This window comes from Amia ocellicauda, chromosome 9, assembly GCF_036373705.1.
Source record: "Amia ocellicauda isolate fAmiCal2 chromosome 9, fAmiCal2.hap1, whole genome shotgun sequence".
Taxonomy (NCBI): Eukaryota; Metazoa; Chordata; class Actinopteri; order Amiiformes; family Amiidae; genus Amia; species Amia ocellicauda.
This window is the reverse complement of record NC_089858.1, coordinates 23779616-23803377: the sequence shown is the minus strand read 5'-3', so window position 1 is coordinate 23803377 and position 23762 is coordinate 23779616. Positions and strand designations below refer to the sequence as shown.

Here is a 23762-nt window from a genome sequence, read left to right as displayed (position 1 = left end):
AGTCTTGTGTGGAGGAATTGAATATACATTTCCAGGACATCATCATAAGTAATCTAAAAATCTGAAGAACAGTATTGGATCAATCATATTGTGCTTGATCTATAGCACTGTCACCACACTGTTAGTTATATACAGGTGATAACTATGACTTGCAGCACCCTTGATGAAAAAAAAATGCAACAATTGCATGAATTATTAAAAGGGAAACTTTTAATTTAATTCTCTATATTTTCCAATTAAAAAAAAAATTACTCAGATGAACATGACTCAGGCCAAGGTATATACAAGAGGTGGCCAATAATTTTTCAGCTTTAATCCTGCAGATTTTACAGGCATCTAAATCAATCACCATGAACATTTTGACTCATGAAGCCCAATAATTAAATCAAGTAAGTACTTAAGTTTGGATGAATCAAAACAATGTAGCACTCCTGGACCATGGTAAGCTACCCTGGTATATATTATAGCATGTCTATGGAATTCATTGCCTTCCACTGGAAAATTTTCTGGATATTAAATGTCATCTACAATGGCAAGAAACAGAGCGTCTATATCATCTCTTTGCTTTATCAACAAACTATATTTAAATAATTTAAAAAATGATCAAGCAAAATTCTCTTTGAATTTAGGTGGTCCCGTGGAGCCACTGAAGTGTATAATTTAGCCACAGGCAGTAAGTGCAACACAAAATCGTATTTACGATATGACATTAACGAGAAAAGTACTAAACATAATTGCATCCTGGGGACTGAAAGCAAAACCATACAAAGCTTTTCTTTTCAAATTATACAGCGCCATGCCAAAAGTGTAAATAACGGCAGCCATAAAATAATGTGAACACGACTGAGGAGAAATATAAAATAAGGTAGTGAAGAAAATGATGGGTTCATAGCCAAGAGTGAAGGGTAACCTGCCAACAAAAAAACAGCAACAAGCCTTCATAAGCAGATTAAAAGTTTCTCTTTCCCTGCATCATGGTCATTACAAGTGAAGGAAAACTAAGTCCAAACCATCAGATAAACCTTATTTTTACCCCAGTAATCCATGGATAATAGATGCATCAATGACAGTAGTTCCACAGAAATAAAAGGCTAAAGAATTGTATATTTACTCTCAATGATTGGATAGTCAATATGAGACCAGAATAATTTGAAGAACGTGTTCATATTAGGTCAAGATGTTCAATCCCACCCAACAGGTAATAAAGTGTGGGAAATGACCTTGCCATAAGAATTCAAATCAATACTGACAAGGTCTGTATCACATATCAGTAACAAGGAAACAACGCCTCTGAACTCAATAAATTGGATTTTGACATTCACTGGGATAAAGCTTCACATACTTTCTTCATGAGACTTACCATGTAAATAAAGTGAAATAATTAGACTCAGATGTTGAGGTCACTGTATAAAGGAATTGCAGTGACAAATGTAATTTGGAAAACTCCCCCCCCCCCACCCCACACACACACACACACACACACACACACACACACACAGTACCAGCAGAAAGAATTTAAGGCAGAAACCAAATTTCCTTTGGTTGAAAGGAAAAATAGAAAATTAAACTGATGTGCTTAAAAATATAAAATGAAACTAAATATTTTTCCAGCTCATCCTAATGGTTTTATTTATTAAAGCAGTATCCAATGATCAACAGTTGTTTGCAGTCACAAGTCATGCAGTCTATATTGGCATACCCTGTAAATCAGACTCAGAAAAAGTATAACCTAAGTAATAAAGCAAGATACAAAACATAGGCTGAATATAATTACAGAGCTGTATTTAATAAGGATTAAAGTTAACCCAACCATTTATTTGAAAAATGGGTTTGCAAAAAGCTTTCCCACAATAGTTTGCATTGGCCTACACTTTGACATAATCAATGAATTACAGACTACCAAAATAGCTTCACATGAATCGCATAAATTAAACACGATTCCTTTCTTCTTAAACACTCCTGTAATTTTAATAAATCTGTTTTAATACTGAAACAAAAATGGTTTGGCAATTTTTTTTTCCACATCTGTCTCGATTTACTGTTGCCCCAGATTCAGATTTGAGTAATCATAGAATAAATATTACAGTATTAGAATTGCTCAAAGCATTAGTTTCACAGAGGACCTGCTCCCAGAAATGTGTGTACTTCGCTTTATTGGCCAAGTAGGTCTAGCAACCAATACTTCCAGTTGATTGCTAAGGACATACACAAACATGCGATATTCAACAAGTGACCACAATGTACTGAAGTATTAACTGTAGTTCAAAAATATATTATCTATAATGGGATATGCTGAACAATACTTCTGATCATATTACTTAAAATAACCTATTCAAGTTATGCATTTATATTATTTGTCATTTAGCAGACGCTCTTATCCAGGGCGACTTACATTTGTACCCATTTATACAGCTGGGCATTTTACTGGAGCAATCTAAGTGAAGTACCTTGCTCAAGGGTACAACAGCACTGTCCCACCCGGGATTTGAACCCACAACCTTCCAGTTATGAGTCCAGAGCCCTACCCACTACTAAACAGTGATGTAATGTAATTTATGCATTTACCTTAATCTTTCTTTTCCAGCATACAATTAGTGTAAGTACAGTTACTTCAGAAGATCTGCATGTAAACATTGCTAATTTGGTTTTAAGAGACTAGTCAAAAATTGGAAAATTAAATATGATCAACAATGTACTTGTACAGTTTTATTTATGGTTGTGCTTGCTTACCTCAAGGGGGAAAAAGGAAAATATTGAGGGAGGGGAAGGTTATGACCACAAAAAATAAAATAAAACTTAAACAAAATGATTGGGCAAGATTCACTGGACATCATAGACCATTAAGATTATTTTTTTCACTTGATAAATTTAATACAATCAATGAAAAAGCAAGCTCTCAAACACAAGCAAACAATATATGAATTATTTCTTTATGTGCGCTTTTATCACATCATGGATTTTGTCAAACTGTTTTCGGAGTTACACAAGTCCTGTTTTGGGGGAACCCCACTGCTGCAAGGAGGCTCCCACAATCCCATCATTTCCAGTGAAGTGAAGCCTGGTGACAGCTTCTTCCTGAACATCACATATCAAGCAACCTGGTGCTGCGGGTCCTTAATCTTGCAGAATCCCATCAATAATAACTCCACTATCAAGATGCCAACTGTATACCTCCATGGCGGAGGAAAGGAAAGCTAGAGTGAAACAAATTCAACCCATTTCATGAACTTTGTCAGTGGATGGGCAATAGTTTTAGATATCTATGTATTTCACTGACATTTAGGGGTAAAAATTTAATTATTCTTTGAATTAAGGGAAGAAAATTGAAAAAAAAAGTAAACAAAAGGCAGACATTGTAATGGAATATTTCAATCTTCATTGGTATTTCTCCAGCTTGTGTACACAGAAAGCAATAATCAGGAATCCCCAGGGAGTAGGATAAAGTGACCATCACCCAGCTTTCTTTTTTTTAATTTTTAAACATTAACTGCAAAATGGTGAATCTGCACGTCCACATTTATTTATTTACGTGCACATAAGCCTTTAAATCCTAAAGCGCATTTTAAAAACTTATTTAGATTTTTATACTAATTCTACACCCAGAATCCACACAGAGGTTCTCAAACATTTTTTTTTTTTTCAGCACACAGTAACATCTCTCCTCTCATATCAATGGCTCAAGTGTTATCTAGATTAAAAAGCATAAGGGAGGTTGGGTGAGGAAGGGACTGGGGAAAAGTGGTTGTGAGGAAAAGACGCAACTCGCCTCTGGAGTCGGGAAACAAAGCGCTGAAATATTCATACATTAAGATCTACACAATTTTGTTGCTGGTGCAGGGATCTTTTGCACTAGGCAGACTGAACAGGTGGAAACTGCAAATTGATTAGAATGTCAACTCCCCTTGCTAAAAGGCAAAACTGATTTTACTTCTCCGCCCTTTTGTTTAAAAATAAAAATAAAAATCCACCAGTCCTACAGCATTAGCCTCTACTGGTAAAATTGACTTTTATTAATACAGTGTCCCCAGAATCTACCAGGCTGGAGATAAAGATTCTTGTCCTTGTTGTCGATCAATCCCTTATCCAACCGTCTCTTTCTTTCCAGCATTTAAAAGCAAATGCTGCGCAGACAAAATTAAGCCATCTGAAGTAAGTATTTGCAATTTTTTTTTCTTTTTTTTCTATTTTATTTTTTTATTTTTTCAAAAAAGATAAAAGGATAAAGGAGTTGTTGGAAAAGCTGACTCTCTGGAAAAGCAGTGGGGTGGGGGAGGAAAATCTTGCAAGAGAAGTCGGGCAGTGTTCTTGGAAAGAATGTTGTCTGATTTCTACAGCAGGTCAACGCGACGGTAGTACAGGAGATAGGCTGTGCGTTCTGCCGACTGCTTCACCACCTGGTACTGGTTGATCACCTTCACTGCCTGGTCATCAATGCGCAGCCAGCCATTAAGACCGATGTGGAAGACGTCCGTGGTGTAATGGCCGCCAGTAGCGCTGTTCCCATGGTGATAGACAACTGTGAAGAGAAAAAATGAGTGCTTTAGTATCCGATATCCCAAGGAAGTAACAATCAACCAAGAATGGTCTATAACAGGAATGTTACGGTCAGGTGAAGTGACTGATCGAATTTAGTATTAAGTTACAATGTTCCTGATCCATGACCCTAAGATCTGCATTTTTTTTTTTTTAGTGTGGGATGTATGGATTTGAGGATGTGAAACAGGCCACTCAAACTAAAATGCATAGAGTGCACCTGTTAAAGCATGGAGCATGTCAAGGATACATTCAGGAAAAGGCTTTAGATGTTCTCAATTTGAACAGAGTGCTCATTTGTAATGCACTCAAAATTAAATCAGTAAATAATCTGCCTTCTGAGCACAAGATGGACAGTGCAAAATTAGCTACAATCTCAGATCAGGTACAGCAATACCAAGCCTAACACTACATTGTCCTCATTATACCAGATTTGTACATTATACTGAGCAGCTAGTAACAGATGGCCAGTTAGCTTAGCAAAGACAACTATGGGCAGTAGAGTGTTGACATTGGGCTGCTAGGTCTTGCAGTCAGCACAAATTAAATACTTACGGCAAGCCCCTGGAAAAAGAACAGTCTAACCCGAGAGTAGACTGTTGGACAGCCCAGGGGGCTCAATAAGCAGTTTTTCTCCCCATAAACAGATTGAGTAAGCAGCCCTGTAGTTTGGTTAAGGAGCTCAATTCTAGCGCTCTGATGTACTTAAAACATTTCAGTGGCACAATTTCATAGTATGAATATACAACAGGTTATCCTTGATAATCAGGGAAATAGCTATAAGGATATCAAAGGCTTAGAAAGGCTTTAACAATCTCATGAAAAATAAAATTGGTAAAGAGCTTAAAGTTTATAATACAAGCACAGTGCAGGCTTCTAATGTTCTTGACATCTGACGCATCTCAATTTCATTAGCAAACGAACATTTAGAGAAGAGGGTAAAGCGAAAATGCAGTCATGTAACAAAAGTAAGTAACGTGCTTTATCTTTTACTATAAGACACATTACATCAACATGTGTTTTGAATTGACTTAAACATCACAAATATTTTCTTTGCTAGAACAAACTGATCCTATAGAGGTCACAGAGGAAGGATTTATAAGGCAATACACCTTATTATGTTGCAAACATAAATCAGTAATACATGTAAACATGAAACAAGCTAAGTGTGCGTTTTGTAAAGAGAGCTCTGCATGGAAGTTTCTGAAACTTGAGTCATCTTCCGAGATGACAATCCTACCCAAAGGGGGATGGGCTATTGCTCTTTACCATGGGAACTCATGAACGCATTATATAACAAAGCTGCCTACGGGCCGCAGTGCGTTGTCACTTGGGCAGACACGGCCATTGCGTTGCTCACAATTTTCTGCACTAAGTCACAGGATCTCTCCGGCCCTGACCGGCAGTGTAGCGGCACGGAGTCCTTGCTGCGCAGGGTTTACTTTGCCGGAGCGCAAGTGGCTCGTCTGCTGATCAGTAGCAGCCTGCTGGTCTTGTACAAAACACTTTACACAACACACATCCCACAATTAGGAGTGTGCCCTCAGTGAATAGAAAATCATCACTACAGAAAACAATGAGTTCACTGCACTGAAGCACCATAAAACCTTGAATCATTGAATTCTAAAGCAGGATTGACAGTTTTTGAAACCTTTATTCACAATATATTTCAATATTGTTCAAAGTACAATATAAAAGCACAAAAACCTTTTGGAATCTCACTTACTGGAAATTTAGGGGTGGAAAAAACCTACTCACTAGATAAATTGTACTGGAGTTTAAATTAAAAAGCTCATTGGATTCTCCCTTTTCTTCAGACCAGATGTGCAGAAAAATTAAATTGACCTTTAACTTACGATTTTGGAAAATGTACTGGAATATTTTAGTTACTGTATCCAAGGGTAACTATACTGTCAACTATCCAAAATGAGAAGCGTCTTTAATACAAAAATAATGAAGATAATTTACTTCCCGAGAAAATCAGGTCAATAGACTCCATATTCAAGGAGAGCATCTGTGTTTAAAAAACAATATTTAACCATGCATGAAGGAGACGGGGAATGGGGGGTACTTTTTTAGTTAATGAAAATGACATGCTGAATGACCTGTTAAAAAAAGCAGACAGGTAAGAAAGGAGGTTTGTGTAGAACAAGTAAAAGTGTTTTCAAAGAAAAAAAGTGCAGAGGTATTAAGGCACGCTTATTCTTCAAACATTACATTTAAACTTTTTTTTTGCATTATGAATGATCTGAGCACTAGTTTAGTGTTGCTTGGACAAATTATACTATAAATGTTAAATGATACTTTGTTAATTATGACTGATTGTCACAAGCCATTCAGAATCAAAGCCAGAAACTTCACATCATGAATACATATATAATGATGTAATTATTACATCATATATTATTACAGTTATGAGAAATGTGTTCCATACAACCCTTTCAAGAATAGTTAGATTTAAGTTCCAACCTCCAAACCCAAAATAAATATAATGCTGTTCAAACATAGGACTTACAAGTCAAGATATACATTTGATTTGTTTCATCCTTCAGTTCTCCTTTTCTTGTCAATAGACCTGATCTCATGTGCATTCAATAGCATCAGTATACATGCAACAATCTCTCACTGCACTCCAGTAAGATAATGCCAATCAGGATTATCAACAGGCCTTTTCATTTTCAACAGCCCTGAGGCTGCTAAAGGGTTACGACACAGAAGATTGTCAAATAATCCTGTCTTGCCAAAAACAAATAATTTAATTGTGATCAAGCTAAATAATTCAAAGCATGCATTTTCACAAATTAGAAACTTAATGATAGGCAACTGCATTGCTGAGTTCTCCTTGTACCAACACTATCACTGTTATAGAAAGACCACTAAAGACCATTATCACATAATATGTATGAAGTATTCGCATTAATCATGAAATTAAACTGCTTATTTGAAGGTTAAATTTAATAAATTCCATGTCACCTGCCAGACAACCAATGCAATCATCAAACCTCCATGTTGTCTTCAGTAAAAGCAAAATTGTGAGATGAGCTTTTTATAATTTTTTGTGGCAGTGTTTACTGTTGGCTACAGAAAAGTACAGGTGAGATCTATGTATGCGTTTTAATATGCAAATTCCCTTTTGGTAAAACTCCTTATACGGATATCTCTGGGAGTCTTCAAAACCATTTGTGATCAGACCTCTTAACCAGTAACTGCATTTATGTCAATACAAAAGCTCTCAGAAGATTTTATAGGGGTTTTGTAATTCACTTGGCATCAAATTGTTGAAATTTAAATCAGTCTTCCAAGGTACATCAATAAATCTGAATGTTTACATGAGGAAAATTCCAAGACCCTAACTTTACCACCTGAGCATTTCAAAACTATCACACTCCATACAAATACTTTCAGGTCATATTTGATGGGATGGCACAGGTAATTGCAAGTCTTTAACTGAAGGCCCAATTGTTATTTACATTAGGACAAAGTATTGGAATGGAGGTGAAACACTACTCTGGACTAGCATTATGTATAAAACTAAATATGCCTAACTTATGATTTTTTTCCCCCACTGAAGTTTATGACATAATGGGGCAACTCCATTTGCAGTGCACTGGAGGAGTGAATGCAAAATGCTAAAATGCTACAGTCTGGCAATCACAATATTCCTACACATCAGGATTACTAGATTGGAGGCTGATAACGGTTCACACTTGAAATGTGTAATTCATGTGGCTAAGAAGATCAGGGAATATTAATTAAAAAGTAAATCTCCCCCACAAAGCCAACACACTGATCTTGAAAAGGGAGAAGGGGAAAATAGAGTAACAACTATACCTCAGTTGACTTTGGGTTTTAATGTTAAAGAACATGCATACCTGCAAAGAGCCTGTAGGTTCTTTGGCCTTTAAAAATTTTGCCCCGCACCCCTGGAGAAAGGAGATCTGGAAAGGAAAAAATAAAAACATGTGGAAGAGTTACATGCACACTTTTAGAAAAGAGGATAGCAATAAAAGAACTTTGCATAAACATTTCAAAAACAAAGACTGCATTTAATTAAAATGAATACAAACAAATTATGTTTTGTCTTTGCAAGTAGACTAAAATGCTGGAAGGCAGTTTCTCTTCCTAAACAAAAGTACTTTAAACAGAGCTATAATATCAAAAGACTGGATAAGGCTTTTAGGTATAGAGCCCTATGGCTATGCTTTGATTTGATTCGTTTTACTACAGCACTGGGACAGTGTAGAAGGATTGGTGCAGTTTCTATACACAAAAAGCGACAGCAACATGTGCAGTACTCTGGCAGAATGACTCATAGGACAAGAAAAACATTGCCTAAGGAATCTGCACATAAATATGTTGAATATAGTGTTCATAATCAACTGTAAACAGATTGATACTATAAACATACAGCTTTAACAAGAATGAAGTGTAATTCAGAGTATGAAAAAATTGGGGAAAATATTGTGCAGAACAGCTATTAATAGACGAGTTTCTAAACTGCAGAAAAGGTGTCCTCAACCTCAAACAATTTTACTTACTGCTGTTATATGGTCACTTATGTGAGAGAATGTGATGGCAGAGGACTAATCAGATTTACAGTCAATATTTTGTAGTGTAAAATTAACTTGATTCCTGCAATGTTTTTTTTTACTATGTTACGAAAAAAAAGTTACTCCACCACATGAATGGACATTTGAGAGTATGGAAAACATGGATAGTTATCCAGGAGAAAAGCAAAACAAGACACTGCCCATAAATCTGCTCATTTAATTGAGCAGTCTCTATTCTCAAAGCAACATTACAAATAAAATAAATATCCCTTGTTAAATACAAATTGTTTAGTTTTTTGGGAGCATTTTAAGGGAACAAAAGTGGAATATGAATCTTAATGCACATGGTAGAATATCACATCTTATTTATGGTATGTTGAACTGAAAATCAAGGTGACTAAATGAATGCTGGATAAGTGTACCTTTACTGATTTCCAGGTCCACCGGGTACTCAATATTCTTGATCAGTTTCTGGCATCCTCCCGTTTTCTCATAAACAAATCTCTTGAGATGCAGGACCAAGACAGGAGGCAACTCTTCTAAAGTCACTCTCCGGCTGATCTCAATCTGAAAACGGGGAAAAAAAAAAAAAACAAATTCAAGCATACTCCCTACTCTTAATTTAGCAATGGTTTGGACTACAGTATGCAGACTCAAAGAAATGAAATTGACCATAACATCTTCATTTTCTAGAGCAGTTGTCTAGGGTAGAAACAGGCTTCAAGCTGACCGGCCGATTAATAAATATTAATATTTATGGGTATTAACTTAAGATTTGAATGTTTAAGAAAAATGTAACCATTTCAAAATTAGAAAGTCTGCACAAGGTAAGTTTTAATTAAGCTTACAGATGACGGAATTATTATTTTTTAATTGTTTACAGAGCAGATGACTTGCAATGACCCTCAGTTTACAAAAGACAGCCAAACTGAGCAATTTATCACCATGGCCCTCCTGACTGTAGCTATCTGAACATTAATTCAACTTGATCAAGAGTTTAGGAAATCACCTGGACAATGCAAACCAGATGTAATGGTAGTCATACAAAATATCACACCTATCACCAGGGTTTTAATTAAACTAGAAAATGGGCATGATCTCAGAAAAGTGAAGGTTAAAACAAAAGTGAAAAAACAAACATTGTGCAGCTGGTGGACAGATGTTCCAGTTATTTATTAACAGTTTTCCATCTCTGTGACAGAATAAAAGAATGTACGACAGCCTAGGTTCAGCTTGAAACCCTGTTTTTTTTTTTTTTTCAGTTCGTGGTCACTGAATACACATCTTACGGGGTCTACTACGCTCAGCCTTTTCTTTTAAGGGTTTAAGGGCAACCGTATAGGACAGGCATTTCTCAACTTAAATTCTTTCCAACATGTCTAGGCAGTGGTAAGGACAGGAGGGGGTGGTAACAATTTACACTGAGGCATTAATAGTAAAATTAAAAACATTTCAAGTAATACTTTACTGACTGTACTAGTATATTATTGCTTTAATTGAAGTTAAAGACATGCAATGTAAACAAAAACAAACAAAACCCCTTTCCCAACAAATGAGCAGTATTTACACCCCAGAAAGTGATTCAAACACACCCCAGTTGGTGCGAGAGGGAAGAGAGAGTTCCTGATTCCCACCTCCTGCTTGGTTTTAGTGGTGTATCCTTGAACAGACTCGCGGGCCACAAGGGTCTCCAGGGCTTCCTGAACAGTGCGAATCTTCTCCGACTGGATATCCAGCTGTAGAGAAAAGAAAGGCTGCAGGGTCGCCGACTCCTTCGAGCTCTGCTGGTAGACCACCGACCTAAATAGCAGAACAGGCCTTTAGGAGCATTCATTACCGTGGGCCCGGAGGACAGATGTGGAAACACTGGTCGGCCACTGCTTTCCAGTTTTCTACCAGCTTACTGCAGGATATGATGCTGAAGGGGTCCAACTTCATTTAGCAGCATTGCCATCTGCTATCATTAATGTATTCTCACACAATGTGCCATTTCTAACCCATTTTACTCTGAAGCATTGAAATTGATATCCAGTGACATGAGAACAAAAAACTCAGTCACATGATGTAAACAGTACTACCTGGCACGGTTCAAAGCACCACAGGAAACAGTTCCTATTTATTTTGCCTATAGTGACCTTACATCAAGCTAACTATGAACTCTAGTAACAGCAGAAATGCATTGGTTGTTGCTGAAACTAATACTAAATGTGTTTATGCAATTCAGTTTTTCCATGTGCACCTCTACCTATATGGGAGATACTGAAAAAAGGCTGATCATGTGTGACAGAGCTCTCTTACATGACTTTCCCTACCATTATCAACACAACATCAATACACATTAATAGTATGGTTCATACATTAGGTAATCGTTGTGGGTGCACACTCTGCTAGCAATTCCCAGTTCATACACGTGATACACCTCCACACAATACGCACATGTATTCTATTTACAGATAACCCCGCAAAGATAACACAAAACCATTAAGGTTTCTTTCGTTATTTGTACTTATCCATTTGTGGAGCGCTCTGTCTGTCTGTTTGAATCGGTGTTTGTTTGTTGTCTCTGACTTCCGGGTATGGCGCTCATACAGAATCAAACCGTGCGTCAGCATATGTGCTGACTTATCGTGCTTCCTTCGTTTTTGTGCATGGGCAGAGCGACCGGGGTCAGAAGGTACCATTGACGTTTAAGGAATGGGCATTACAGTTTCTGGTTGAGGCATAAACATGTAATGTCATGTTTTGCTGAACGTATAATATTGTACATCTTTGTTTATTTTACATGCTTACATGTGTACATAATTATTTATGATGATTATGGTATCCACTAGAGTTCATAGAATCTATTACTGTACATGTAAATGGTATGGACAGAGTGAGTGGTGCTACCAGTAGAAGAGCCTACAGAGCAATGGCAAGAGAGAACTATACTGAACCCAGATAGAGTAGATCATCAGTCTGAGCTAGTGAAAATATTCATGATATTACTATTTAATGTGCTTGCTTTCTTGTGCTACTGTGACTGATCCATTATTTGTACGAGACTCGGGTAGTGCTTCCCGACAATGTGTTTTGACATGGCTTGTATTACAGGAGGTGTTTTTGAAATTCTAAGAGACTGCGTATAATAAGCAATTTACTACACCGTGTTAACTATAGCATAAACAGATTACGTTTCTAATTTGATTATATGCTGGCTGTGAATCATCTGGATATAATGCAATGTTTGGAAAGATGCACTGGAGATTTAGTTTCTTTTATTGAGCCTTATTTTGCTGTAGTTTCATGGTTAAGCTTCCAGTGTAGCTCATGCATTCCTCTGAAAATAATCTCTTTTGGTATGCTTGGAAATCACTGTCCACTACATATGCCATATGAATAAGAGAAAACAAGAAGTGACCTCAAATAATACATTTTACATAATTTCTATCCCTGTTCAATTGCATCTTTTGATTCTAGTTCCTTGCCTGGCCATAACAGCACAAACAACTTCAGACGAAACTAATGGCTATTTATGCTGCTCCCCTTGCGGAGGCCTATGCAAGGGCACAGATAAAGAAATCAAGGCTCAGATAAAGATGGCACTATACTCTACAAGCTCCCCGGTCATATGAAAGACCAGTATCTTTCTAAAACAAGGAAGGGCAAGGGTACTATAGTTCTGCAATTCATCAACAACATAATTTAATTAGTTGCTCTGGATGTTTTTTGTTTTGTTGTTTTATAGTGAGGTGTTTTAAAATTAACTTTTGTTTTGCATGTATACTTTATCTATTGCAAAAGCAGATATCTTGCACAAAACCTGGAACACAGAAAGGAGTGTAAGTGACTCAGCAGGTGGGCAGCACACAGAGATCACTACTCTGTGTACAGAAACAAAATAACAAAAGTTATTTTCACCTGATATGTCCTCCAAATATGTCAGTTATGGGGGTGCGAATGAAGTCTGCTTGTCGAGTTATGGAAGTCTTGTTTCGGGGTCCAACTTGTTCCCATTCATCCTCACTGCCTTCCTCCTCACCCTCTGCCATCTCCTCTTCAGCTCCTGGCTGGGAGTCTGGACCGTTTAAAGTGGAAACTTTTTTTTTTTTTTTTAAACAGAAAAGTAATGCGGATCAGGTGAACTATGCAATTGATGCACCTCCATCTGCAGATCATACACATAAGAAAATGCCACGAAGGCATGCAAACACATTGTTCTTACGTTAAGGGTTCTTTGCCTAGCAGTGTAAAAGGCATTTACTTACTTTCTTCTTGTGGATTGATGAGTTTCTTTAGCGCCAGCATTTCCTCGTGCAGGCCATTGAGAATGAAGCCCAGGTACTCCTCTGCATCCTCTTGACGGCCCTGAGGACATGGTAATGAGCATTTTAATTAGACAGGAAGATACAAATCTTTCCAAGGGTAAGCTAGACTGATTACGATATTGATTAAGCCAATATGCACCCTCTACATCCTGTGAAACGAACCGGTACAGACAGTGTGCATCAACAAAGATTAGCGTGATTTCTTCTGGTGTGCTAAAGAATGTTCGCCGTGTAAATTACAGAACGGAAAAATGAAATGCTGCAGGACTAGGCGTTTGTTTCAAATGATGCAGCTGAATGTTTTTAAACATTGACAAAGTCAGTATGGTTGGGATGCAATGTTCTTTGAGATACTGTAATATAGACTTGAGGTACACTAAAACAGCTTTTTTTATTTTTTTTTATAAAAATCTTAAAACGAACACGAGAGAAACATTTCACATAGCTAAATTTACTCGCTGGATCATAACTGAAACAGATCATCTTGCCTTATTGACAGACTAGGCATGTTAATAGTTTAAATGTTAAAGTAACACTTTCATTATGCAAAATGTAGCTTAAAATAGAAGTCAAACAATAGCAACTGATTAGTAAAAATGTATTTCAGTACTTGGAAATTATGAATGGTTATTGCAAACTTTTTTTACTTTTTCAAGGGGGATTTGTATTGGATTTGTCGCTCAAAATACTCATACAATTAGTGCATAAGGTTGTTTAAATCTATCATGTGGATATTCACTTCCCAATAGCTTACCTGCTTTTATTCATAATTTGCAATGTCAACTTTGTGAGCAAGAGTGGCTAGTGGCAGAACTGCTACGATGCTGAATCGTGTGAAAATAAAGCAGCATTTGAACAATTTCTGTTGCACGTATGACTGGTGCAGGATCTAGCAAAGAGGATGTGGGACCAGACAAACAACTATGCATGCCTATGCTGGTAGCTAATGTTGTAAAACATCACCCAATTGACTGATGAAATGTTTGCAATGGATATCAGAAGCTTGTGATATTTCTCAAGCCAGATTACAATGACCCATTGACAAAATTGCATTAAAAGAAAACCTCTATACTGTGCTACATCAATGGATTAAAACCAAAAATGTATGGTTCATGCCTTAGACAAGTACACATTTGTTTTAAAATGTAGTATTAATACTGAAAATAGTAGTTACATTTAGTTAATGCAAGAAACTTGATATTTGTTACTTCGAATAGTGAGTTTTACTGGGAATGCAAGTCCTTTGTATATATAAAATAAATTGGAGAGGTTACCAATAAGATTTTAGTAATATTTAAAATCGACAGCAATAGGAGAACGTCTAAATCAGTCAATTAACACTTGAAGTACCTGATGTTCAAATATTGTTGCCGTTTTTTTTTTTAAGTAGCATTCAGTATAAACGTGTCTAATATTAATTTAACACCCCCGAAAAAGCCGTGAGAATGGATTGACAATAGTTTACCTTCTCTGAGAGGCTTGACTTGATGACAGTGAGGAGTCTGTAGATATAGGTGGGTTCAAAAGGAACTCCCGGTCGAATGTCTTTTATTATTTTCTCTCCAGCAGCTTAAAAGAGAAATAAAATTAATCCTTTTCATCTTCAAACATTTTATTTAATGTCAGCACACGCAACATAAAAACTGGCATTAAACAACATTGATTTAATAAACATTACAGACATACCTTGTTGCTTTGCCTTGGAAGGTACAGGCATATTGCTGAATTCATTAACAAGCCGTACGCTGCAATATAAAAACAGTTACAACAGATTAATACTCAGAATTTAAGTAAGAAAATATACTGAAATAGGCAACATCCACCTGCAGAATGTAACTTCTGTAGCAGACAGGAAAAAAGTGCCTTTCCAGCATTTCCATTTTTTTTTGTATAAAGACTGTTCAGTTTCTTTATAACAAAACTTTATCCAATGCAAAATTCTTTAATGTCCCGAAAGGGCCATTTTTTTGCAAACACTTAGTATTAAAACATTAAAACACCATGCATATTCAAACAAATACATCACTGGACAATACAACAAATCAATCAATAAATAACAAATAACAACAATAAATCACAACATTCTAAATTACTGTCAGTATAAGTTTGTGTGTGTGTGTATGTATATATATATATATATATATATATATATATATATACACACACACACACAAAATATATTTTTTAAATTACCAATCATGATCACTTAGTACTTACAAGTTGTCAATCATGGGTGTTGAACTGCATGGGCGCTGTGTCTCACTGAACATGGGAATAGACTTCATCAGATGGAACATTGGGGGACAAGCAATCAGAGCCTGCAATGTCTTAGGAGGTAACAAGTCAAGGATCAACACTCATTAAGAAAGTGTATAATAGAAGGTACAAAGTGAACTAACCAGTACATAAATTAATTAAAAGACTTACAAGTGGAGGTGATTAATACAATAATACAACATCCTTTTGAGCAAAGGGTAAATAAAGTGGGCAGCCTACACTCAAATTATGTCTGCTGTCACTACCTGCCATTAAAGCTGTAAAAATAAAATGAGCTCCATAGCTTATTAAACACATTGAGCTTATTTTATTCTATAAAATATAGTTGGCTTATAAGGAATTGTCACATGATTTATACCACGATATATGGTTTACCAATGTATTTTTTTTTTTTTTTTTGGTGTAAATTATAAACCACATCCCATCCCTAAATACAACTAATGTAATTAACTTGTTTATCAATCACAGGGGGCTACAACTTGCATCCTGCCTGGTACAGTACTTTGACCACCAAAACATTATATACCCCTTTTCTGATGCAAAAGAAATTTCAGGCTAAATTTCATAACTCATCTCAATTATGAATCACTAAAAAACAGATTGTTGCAGAATGCAGTCATGACTTAAAGCTGCCAGGGACATGTGGATTATGAAAACACACTGACCATGATGTTCAATCTTTCAAAAGAAAAGGATACAGCATTGATATAGCACCAGTTCCCCTTGTTGATGAGTCCCCTTGGCTGCAAAGACACTGGTTTGTGTATCAACTTCACATTCTCAATCATCTCTGGGGAATTAAGAAATTATGAAAACATACATTTTAATTCATAATGAAATGCAAGAGATGAGCAAAAAAACTACGCATTTTACCATCAGCAACATATGAGCAACAAGGTGTCTACCAAAGTGTAAGCCTAAACCATTGTATTTAAATCCTTGCAAAATCATGAATTTCCTCATGTGAACTCCCCTTTGTTAAAACTATTGGTTACAGAATTAGGAAACCACATTCTGTAACCAACAAGCTTCTTTCAAGGTTTCAAAACTGTACAATCAAGCTGTATAATCTGTACAATACAGGGTAAGTAAAATAACCCCTTGACCTACAGCTTGCTTGGTTATTCTGGTATGTCAAATACCATTTGAAAACTAAAGCAGTTCTTCCCATTATGATTTAGACACATTGGGCTATATTGCAGCAGTTATGCAGGACTCAAAATGCACCAGTGTTAAAGTTCTGAAGCACCACAATCTGTTATAATAGTCATAATTCGCAGATGTGGTGCATTAGTGAGCGGCTTGGCTTTCTTCAATATTTAAGGTATATAGTCTAGTGCTCAAATATTGCCTTTAACAGGTATCCCATTACAGTAATCATTCTGAGGAAGATTTCAGGCACAAGCAGGTAACCTATAAATAGTATGGTGCTTCTTGAGTTTAATAGGAAAACAAGCTATGCAATGACCATACAGTTTTGATTCAGTAAATTAGTAAATATTTTACAGCAATGAAGATCTGAAATTACTATGTTATACTTAAGCTTTAACTGAACAGTAGCATGCTAGCCTCTTTAATTAGCACTTGGGCAGAGAAAGGACATGTTTTCCTCTTTCCTGCTATGTAATGCAAACCCAACAAAGATGTTCACAATAGTGTTGGAAAATTCCAGGAACAAATAACCTGAAATCATAAGATGAACAGCAGAGCATTATTTATGAAGCTGACCTTAAGAACTTGGCAGGAATCTGCAAGGAAAAAAAGTTTTGATTCTTGACATTAAGAAAGACCTTAAAAAGGATCCCATAAAATGATGTCAAGCTTACACCTACAATCTCACTATAAATAAAACAAGGGCCAAAACCAACACTATAGAATCCTGTTCAGACCAAAGCATTGCATTTAGGTTACCTGGCAACTAGAACCCTTGTGTTATTAATACCACATTAAACTTGTATTTTTCTAGTATTTTACATGTGAAAGCACAATATCATACTCTATAAAACACAACCTATAGGAATTTGAGGAAGTTACTGTTCTTTCTGCTTAGGTTAAAAATATGAGTCACAGCCCACAGAGTTATTTTAAGACTTATCAGTGTTACCACATTTTACACATACAGAAGTAACGGCTTCGGATGGCTGCAAAGACCTTAACCTATGTATTCTGAAAATGCAACTTAGTTTGTAAAATGCCTCATCCTTGCAAAGAACAGGAACAGCAAACAATACAATATTCAATATTTATACAATATTTTAGAGTATTATCATGGGCTCTGAACAAACTAGCCAGCAGTGTGTTTACGAAGGCCAGAGCAAAAGTGACTGTGACAAACGCTCACATCTCTCAGAAGTGATGCTACTTGAAACTGAACACCAAAATGCAAAACTGACAGCTATGGGGAAACGGAGCATCAAAAACAATATATACTTACAAATTGCATCACATTCATTAATATAAATTTCAGTCTAATTTGCCTTTCAGGGAGGTCAAATTAAACCCCCATTCACGTTTGAAATAGTAAACTAATGTTAGCAAATACAATGTTGCTCATAATGCACACCATTGACAAACATAGGGCTTATAAACCAATAAAACATGTTTTACTAAAACCCTCTAAACCAACAAAGTATTTTTTAAAGCGACGCTGCATCCGAGTAGGCTTCGGTTAGTGTTGATTCTCGTTATGCACATTACCATATACTGTGGCACAAGCCCATTTTTACAAAAAAAAAAATATATATATATACATATACGCTTTTCAAAATTCACAAAATAAAGAAATTACGATAAACATTTGCCGATAATGACTACACATTATCGGTTCACTGGAGAACACAGTGAAAAAATCGAGAGAAAACTGACATCTCAGACCATGTTGAATAAAACTGAAATTAAAACCAAACTGTTACAGGTGAGCAAATAAGGTCTCAAAACATCAATAACAAACAAAGAGACTGCAATCTGAAGAACAGGAACTCAGAGTGTCACTGTCAACAATTCCCCCAAGGAATGAATACCTCTGTGCCACTAAACAGGCACAGGTATTGCACTGATTTTTTGTATTTATTTTTTTACTTTTCACAACAGACTATGAATAGCAGCACGCACAGTATTTAATCAACCAATTGTTTTTAATTTATTTCACTTCAATCTTCAATTACTATTAATGCACATACAGTACGTTAATAAACAGTTTTCCATTTAAATAAGTTATTTAAAGACACATATACATATATGTATATATGTGTATACATATATGTATGTGTATACATACATATATATATATATACATATATACATACATATATATATATATATACATACATATATATATATATACATATATATATATATATATACATATATATACATATACACATATATATATATATACATATATATATATATATATATATACACACATATATATATATATATATACACACATATATATACATACATATACATATTATATATACACACACACACATACACTCTCCTAAAGGATTATTAGGAACACCATACTAATACTGTGTTTGACCCCCTTTCGCCTTCAGAACTGCCTTAATTCTACGTGGCATTGATTCAACAAGGTGCTGAAAGCATTCTTTAGAAATGTTGGCCCATATTGATAGGATAGCATCTTGCAGTTGATGGAGATTTGTGGGATGCACATCCAGGGCACGAAGCTCCCGTTCCACCACATCCCAAAGATGCTCTATTGGGTTGAGATCTGGTGACTGTGGGGGCCAGTTTAGTACAGTGAACTCATTGTCATGTTCAAGAAACCAATTTGAAATGATTGGACCTTTGTGACATGGTGCATTATCCTGCTGGAAGTAGCCATCAGAGGATGGGTACATGGTGGTCATAAAGGGATGGACATGGTCAGAAACAATGCTCAGGTAGGCCGTGGCATTTAAACGATGCCCAATTGGCACTAAGGGGCCTAAAGTGTGCCAAGAAAACATCCCCCACATCATTACACCACCACCACCAGCCTGCACAGTGGTAACAAGGCATGATGGATCCATGTTCTCATTCTGTTTACGCCAAATTCTGACTCTACCATCTGAATGTCTCAACAGAAATCGAGACTCATCAGACCAGGCAACATTTTTCCAGTCTTCAACTGTCCAATTTTGGTGAGCTTGTGCAAATTGTAGCCTCTTTTTCCTATTTGTAGTGGAGATGAGTGGTACCCGGTGGGGTCTTCTGCTGTTGTAGCCCATCCGCCTCAAGGTTGTACGTGTTGTGGCTTCACAAATGCTTTGCTGCATACCTCGGTTGTAACGAGTGGTTATTTCAGTCAAAGTTGCTCTTCTATCAGCTTGAATCAGTCGGCCCATTCTCCTCTGACCTCTAGCATCAACGAGGCATTTTCGCCCACAGGACTGCCGCATACTGGATGTTTTTCCTTTTTCACACCATTCTTTGTAAACCCTAGAAATGGTTGTGCGTGAAAATCCCAGTAACTGAGCAGATTGTGAAATACTCAGACCGGCCCGTCTGGCACCAACAACCATGCCACGCTCAAAATTGCTTAAATCACCTTTCTTTCCCATTCAGACATTCAGTTTGGAGTTCAGGAGATTGTCTTGACCAGGACCACACCCCTAAATGCATTGAAGCAACTGCCATGTGATTGGTTGGTTAGATAATTGCATTAATGAGAAATTGAACAGGTGCTCCTAATAATCCTTTAGGTGAGTGTGTATATATATTATATATATATATATACACACACAGTGAAGGGAAAAAGTATTTGATCCCCCGCTGATTTTGTACGTTTGCCCTCTGACATAGAAATGATCAGTCTATAATTTTAATGGTAGGTGTATTTTAACAGTGAGAGACAGAATAACAACAAAAAATCCAGAAAAAACGCATTTCAAAAAAGTTATAAATTGATTTGCATGTTAATGAGGGAAATAAAGTATTTGACCACTTCGACTTAGTACTTGATCACAGAGGTCAGACGTTTCTTGTAGTTGGCCACCAGGTTTGCACACATCTCAGGAGGGATTTTGTCCCACTCCTCTTTGCAGATCCTCTCCAAGTCATTAAGGTTTTGAGGCTGACGTTTGGCAACTCGAACCTTCAGCTCCCTCCACAGATTTTCTATGGGATTAAGGTCTGGAGACTGGCTAGGCCACTCCAGGACCTTAATGTGCTTCTTCTTGAGACACTCCTTTGTTGCCTTGGCTGTGTGTTTTGGGTCATTGTCATGCTGGAATACCCATCCACGACCCATTTTCAATGCCCTGCCTGAGGGAAGGAGGTTCTCACCCAAGATTTGACGGTACATGGCCCCATCCATCGTCCCTTTGATGCGGTGCAGTTGTCCTGTCCCCTTAGCAGAAAAACACCCCCAAAGCATAATGTTTCCCCCTCCATGTTTGACAGTGGGGATGGTGTTCTTGTGGTCATTCCTCCTCCTCCAAACATGGCGAGTTGAGTTGATACCAAAGAGCTCGATTTTGGTCTCATCTGACCACAACACTTTCACCCAGTTCTCCTCTGAATCATTCAGATGTACAGGCCCGTCTGAAGTTTGCCAATGAACATGTGCTTTCTTGAGCAAGGGGACCTTGCGGGCGCTGCAGGATTTCAGTCCTTCACGGCGTAGTGTGTTACCAATTGTTTTCTTGGTGATCCTCCCGTGTAGTTCTGGGCTGATTCCTCACCGTTCTCATGATCATTGAATCTCCACGAGGTGAGATCTTGCATGGAGCCCCAGACCGAGGGAGACTGACAGTTATTTTGGGTTTCTTCCATTTGCGAATAATTGCACCAACTGTTGTCACCTTCTCACCAAGCTGCTTGGCGATGGTCTTGTAGCCCATTCCAGCCTTGGGAAGATCTACAATCTTGTCCATGACATCCTTGGACAGCTCTTTGGTCTTGGCCATGGTGGAGAGTTTGGAATCTGATTGATTGATTGCTTCTGTGGACAGGTGTCTTTTATACAGGTAACGAGCTGAGCTTAGGGGCACTCCCTTTAAGAGAGTGCTTCTAATCTCAGCTCGTTACCTGTATAAAAGACACCTGGTAGCCTGAAATCTTGCTGATTGATAGGGGATCAAATACTTATATCACTCATTAAGATGCAAATCAATTTATAACTTTTTTGAAATGCGTTTTTCTGGATTTTTTTGTTGTTATTCTCTCTCTCACTGTTAAAATACACCTACCATTAAAATTATAGACTGATCATTTCTTTGTCAGTGGGCAAACATACAAAATCAGCAGGGGATCAAATACTTTTTTCCCCTCATTGTATATATACATACACACACACACACACACACACACACATATAAAACTTTGACCGGTAGAGTGTGTGTACACACACTAATATATATATATATATATATATATATATATATATATATATATATATATATATATATATATATATATATATATATATATATATATTATGTGTGTTCACACACACAGACATTATATATATATATATATATATATATATATATATATATATATATATATATATACACACACATATACACACACTACCAGTCATAAGTTTAAGAACACCTCAATTTTTCCTGTTTTTTTTTTTTTTTTTTAATTCCGCAGTTTAATGTCTCAATGTACTCTGAAATTAACGCATAGAACAAATAAACAATTGGAGGTAAAGAAATCATGGAATCATTTTAATAAATTTTAACCCCTAAAGCCGACAAACCCCTCTGGTACCCTTATAAGGGACCAAATCAGTGTGCTTCTCTTTAATCCCATGTGTACTCTTCACTGTTATTTTGTTTGCCCAGTGTTTGGTATCCCACGAAAGCTGAGACCCTCAGCTTTCTAATGATGTTAAAATTTAAGAGAGGGTGTAGTAACACAATATGTAACTCTGAAATGTACATTATTTTTCAGTTTTTAGTAAACAAAATTTTATCAACATAAAAGCAATACAATCTGTGATTAAATTGCAGGTTTGAGAAAGGTTGAGAACCACTGCTCTAGTTAACTACAATAGTGCTAATTAGGTCATTTTAATTTAAGCAACATTTTATAATCATACTGGGGACAATGATACTCTGTGGTGCCTACAGCTCTCATGATCTTATTTGCCGAGTGAAATTTAAATTAGGAACAATCTAATTTTAGGGAAGGAGCTAACCAAGATTAGCTTTAGCAGTGTTGGAAAAAGGAGAGAGAAGTTGCAGGATATGTCGTATAAGTCTGATGTTACACGTGTTTGAGCACCACCTTGTGTCACATGGCAGTACTTTCATGTCTTTGCTGCAACAAGGCTGAACAAAGACACACCTAATTAATACAGGGCTTTAACAATACACACTGGAAGATAAAATGCAAATTACATACTAAATACAAATCAAGAGGGATCTTATCAAACTTTAGGTCAAACATTTTTACATTACCCCAGTATAATTTTTTTAATTCTAACATTTTGCTTGCCAAAAACAAAACAAAAAACTTCATATATTTTGCATTCAATAAGATTCACATCACAAATTTGTAAATAAATTGAAACCCACTGTACTTCATGAATACCCTACAGCAGTGGTTCTCAAACCAGCTTCTGGAGGACCCACTACCCTGCTGGTTTTTGTTCCAACCAAGCTCTATTTTGACTGTAAATTGAGTAACTGACAGAAAGCTGGTTTCATATACAATGTTATATTTAACTTAAAAACCCTAATGCTTAAAATAATTAAAAGGATCTCATTTAGGAAATTACTTAAAATAAGGGCTTAATTAAGTAAATGAGGGCTGAGTTGGAACATAAACCAGCAGGGTAGGGGGACTCCAGGACCAGGGTTGAGACCCCCTGCCCTACAGTACAAGGAAACAAATCTATATACAGGAAATAATGTTAGCCTTGTACTGAAACATACAGCTTTGAATTGGTTAAGTACGTTAAAATGCTGAAAAACCAACAACGACAACGATGTTGCATTCTGCAATCAAAGCACGATCTAAGGTCAAGAAATTGTGCACACAATGATGTTCCAAGATGCATACCATAACAGCACAACCTAGTGGATATGAGATTTATTGGACCAAGGGTTATGCACATTAACACCACATTCTCATG

At 36.6% G+C, this 23762-nt stretch overlaps 1 protein-coding gene across 5 annotated transcripts in view; it reads right to left on the bottom strand.

Moving 5' to 3' along the window:
- Positions 1 to 1612: 1612 nt before the first annotated feature.
- usp10 (ubiquitin specific peptidase 10) overlaps positions 1613 to 23762 on the bottom strand; it is a 36290-nt gene continuing 14140 nt past the window's right edge. For 2 of the 5 annotated variants that reach the window (XM_066713784.1, XM_066713788.1), the window contains 10 exons: positions 16366 to 16457; positions 15608 to 15717; positions 15077 to 15135; positions 14856 to 14959; positions 13331 to 13430; positions 12984 to 13161; positions 10676 to 10883; positions 9506 to 9650; positions 8406 to 8471; positions 1613 to 4516 (listed from right to left, as the gene is read on the bottom strand). In XM_066713784.1, the coding sequence (XP_066569881.1) occupies positions 4329 to 4516; positions 8406 to 8471; positions 9506 to 9650; positions 10676 to 10883; positions 12984 to 13161; positions 13331 to 13430; positions 14856 to 14959; positions 15077 to 15135; positions 15608 to 15717; positions 16366 to 16457 (1250 nt within the window). In that variant the 3' untranslated portion in view covers positions 1613 to 4328. The remainder of the gene's footprint in view (positions 4517 to 8405; positions 8472 to 9505; positions 9651 to 10675; positions 10884 to 12983; positions 13162 to 13330; positions 13431 to 14855; positions 14960 to 15076; positions 15136 to 15607; positions 15718 to 16365; positions 16458 to 23762) is intronic. The other 3 variants (XM_066713786.1, XM_066713789.1, XM_066713785.1) reach the window with 2 other exon arrangements.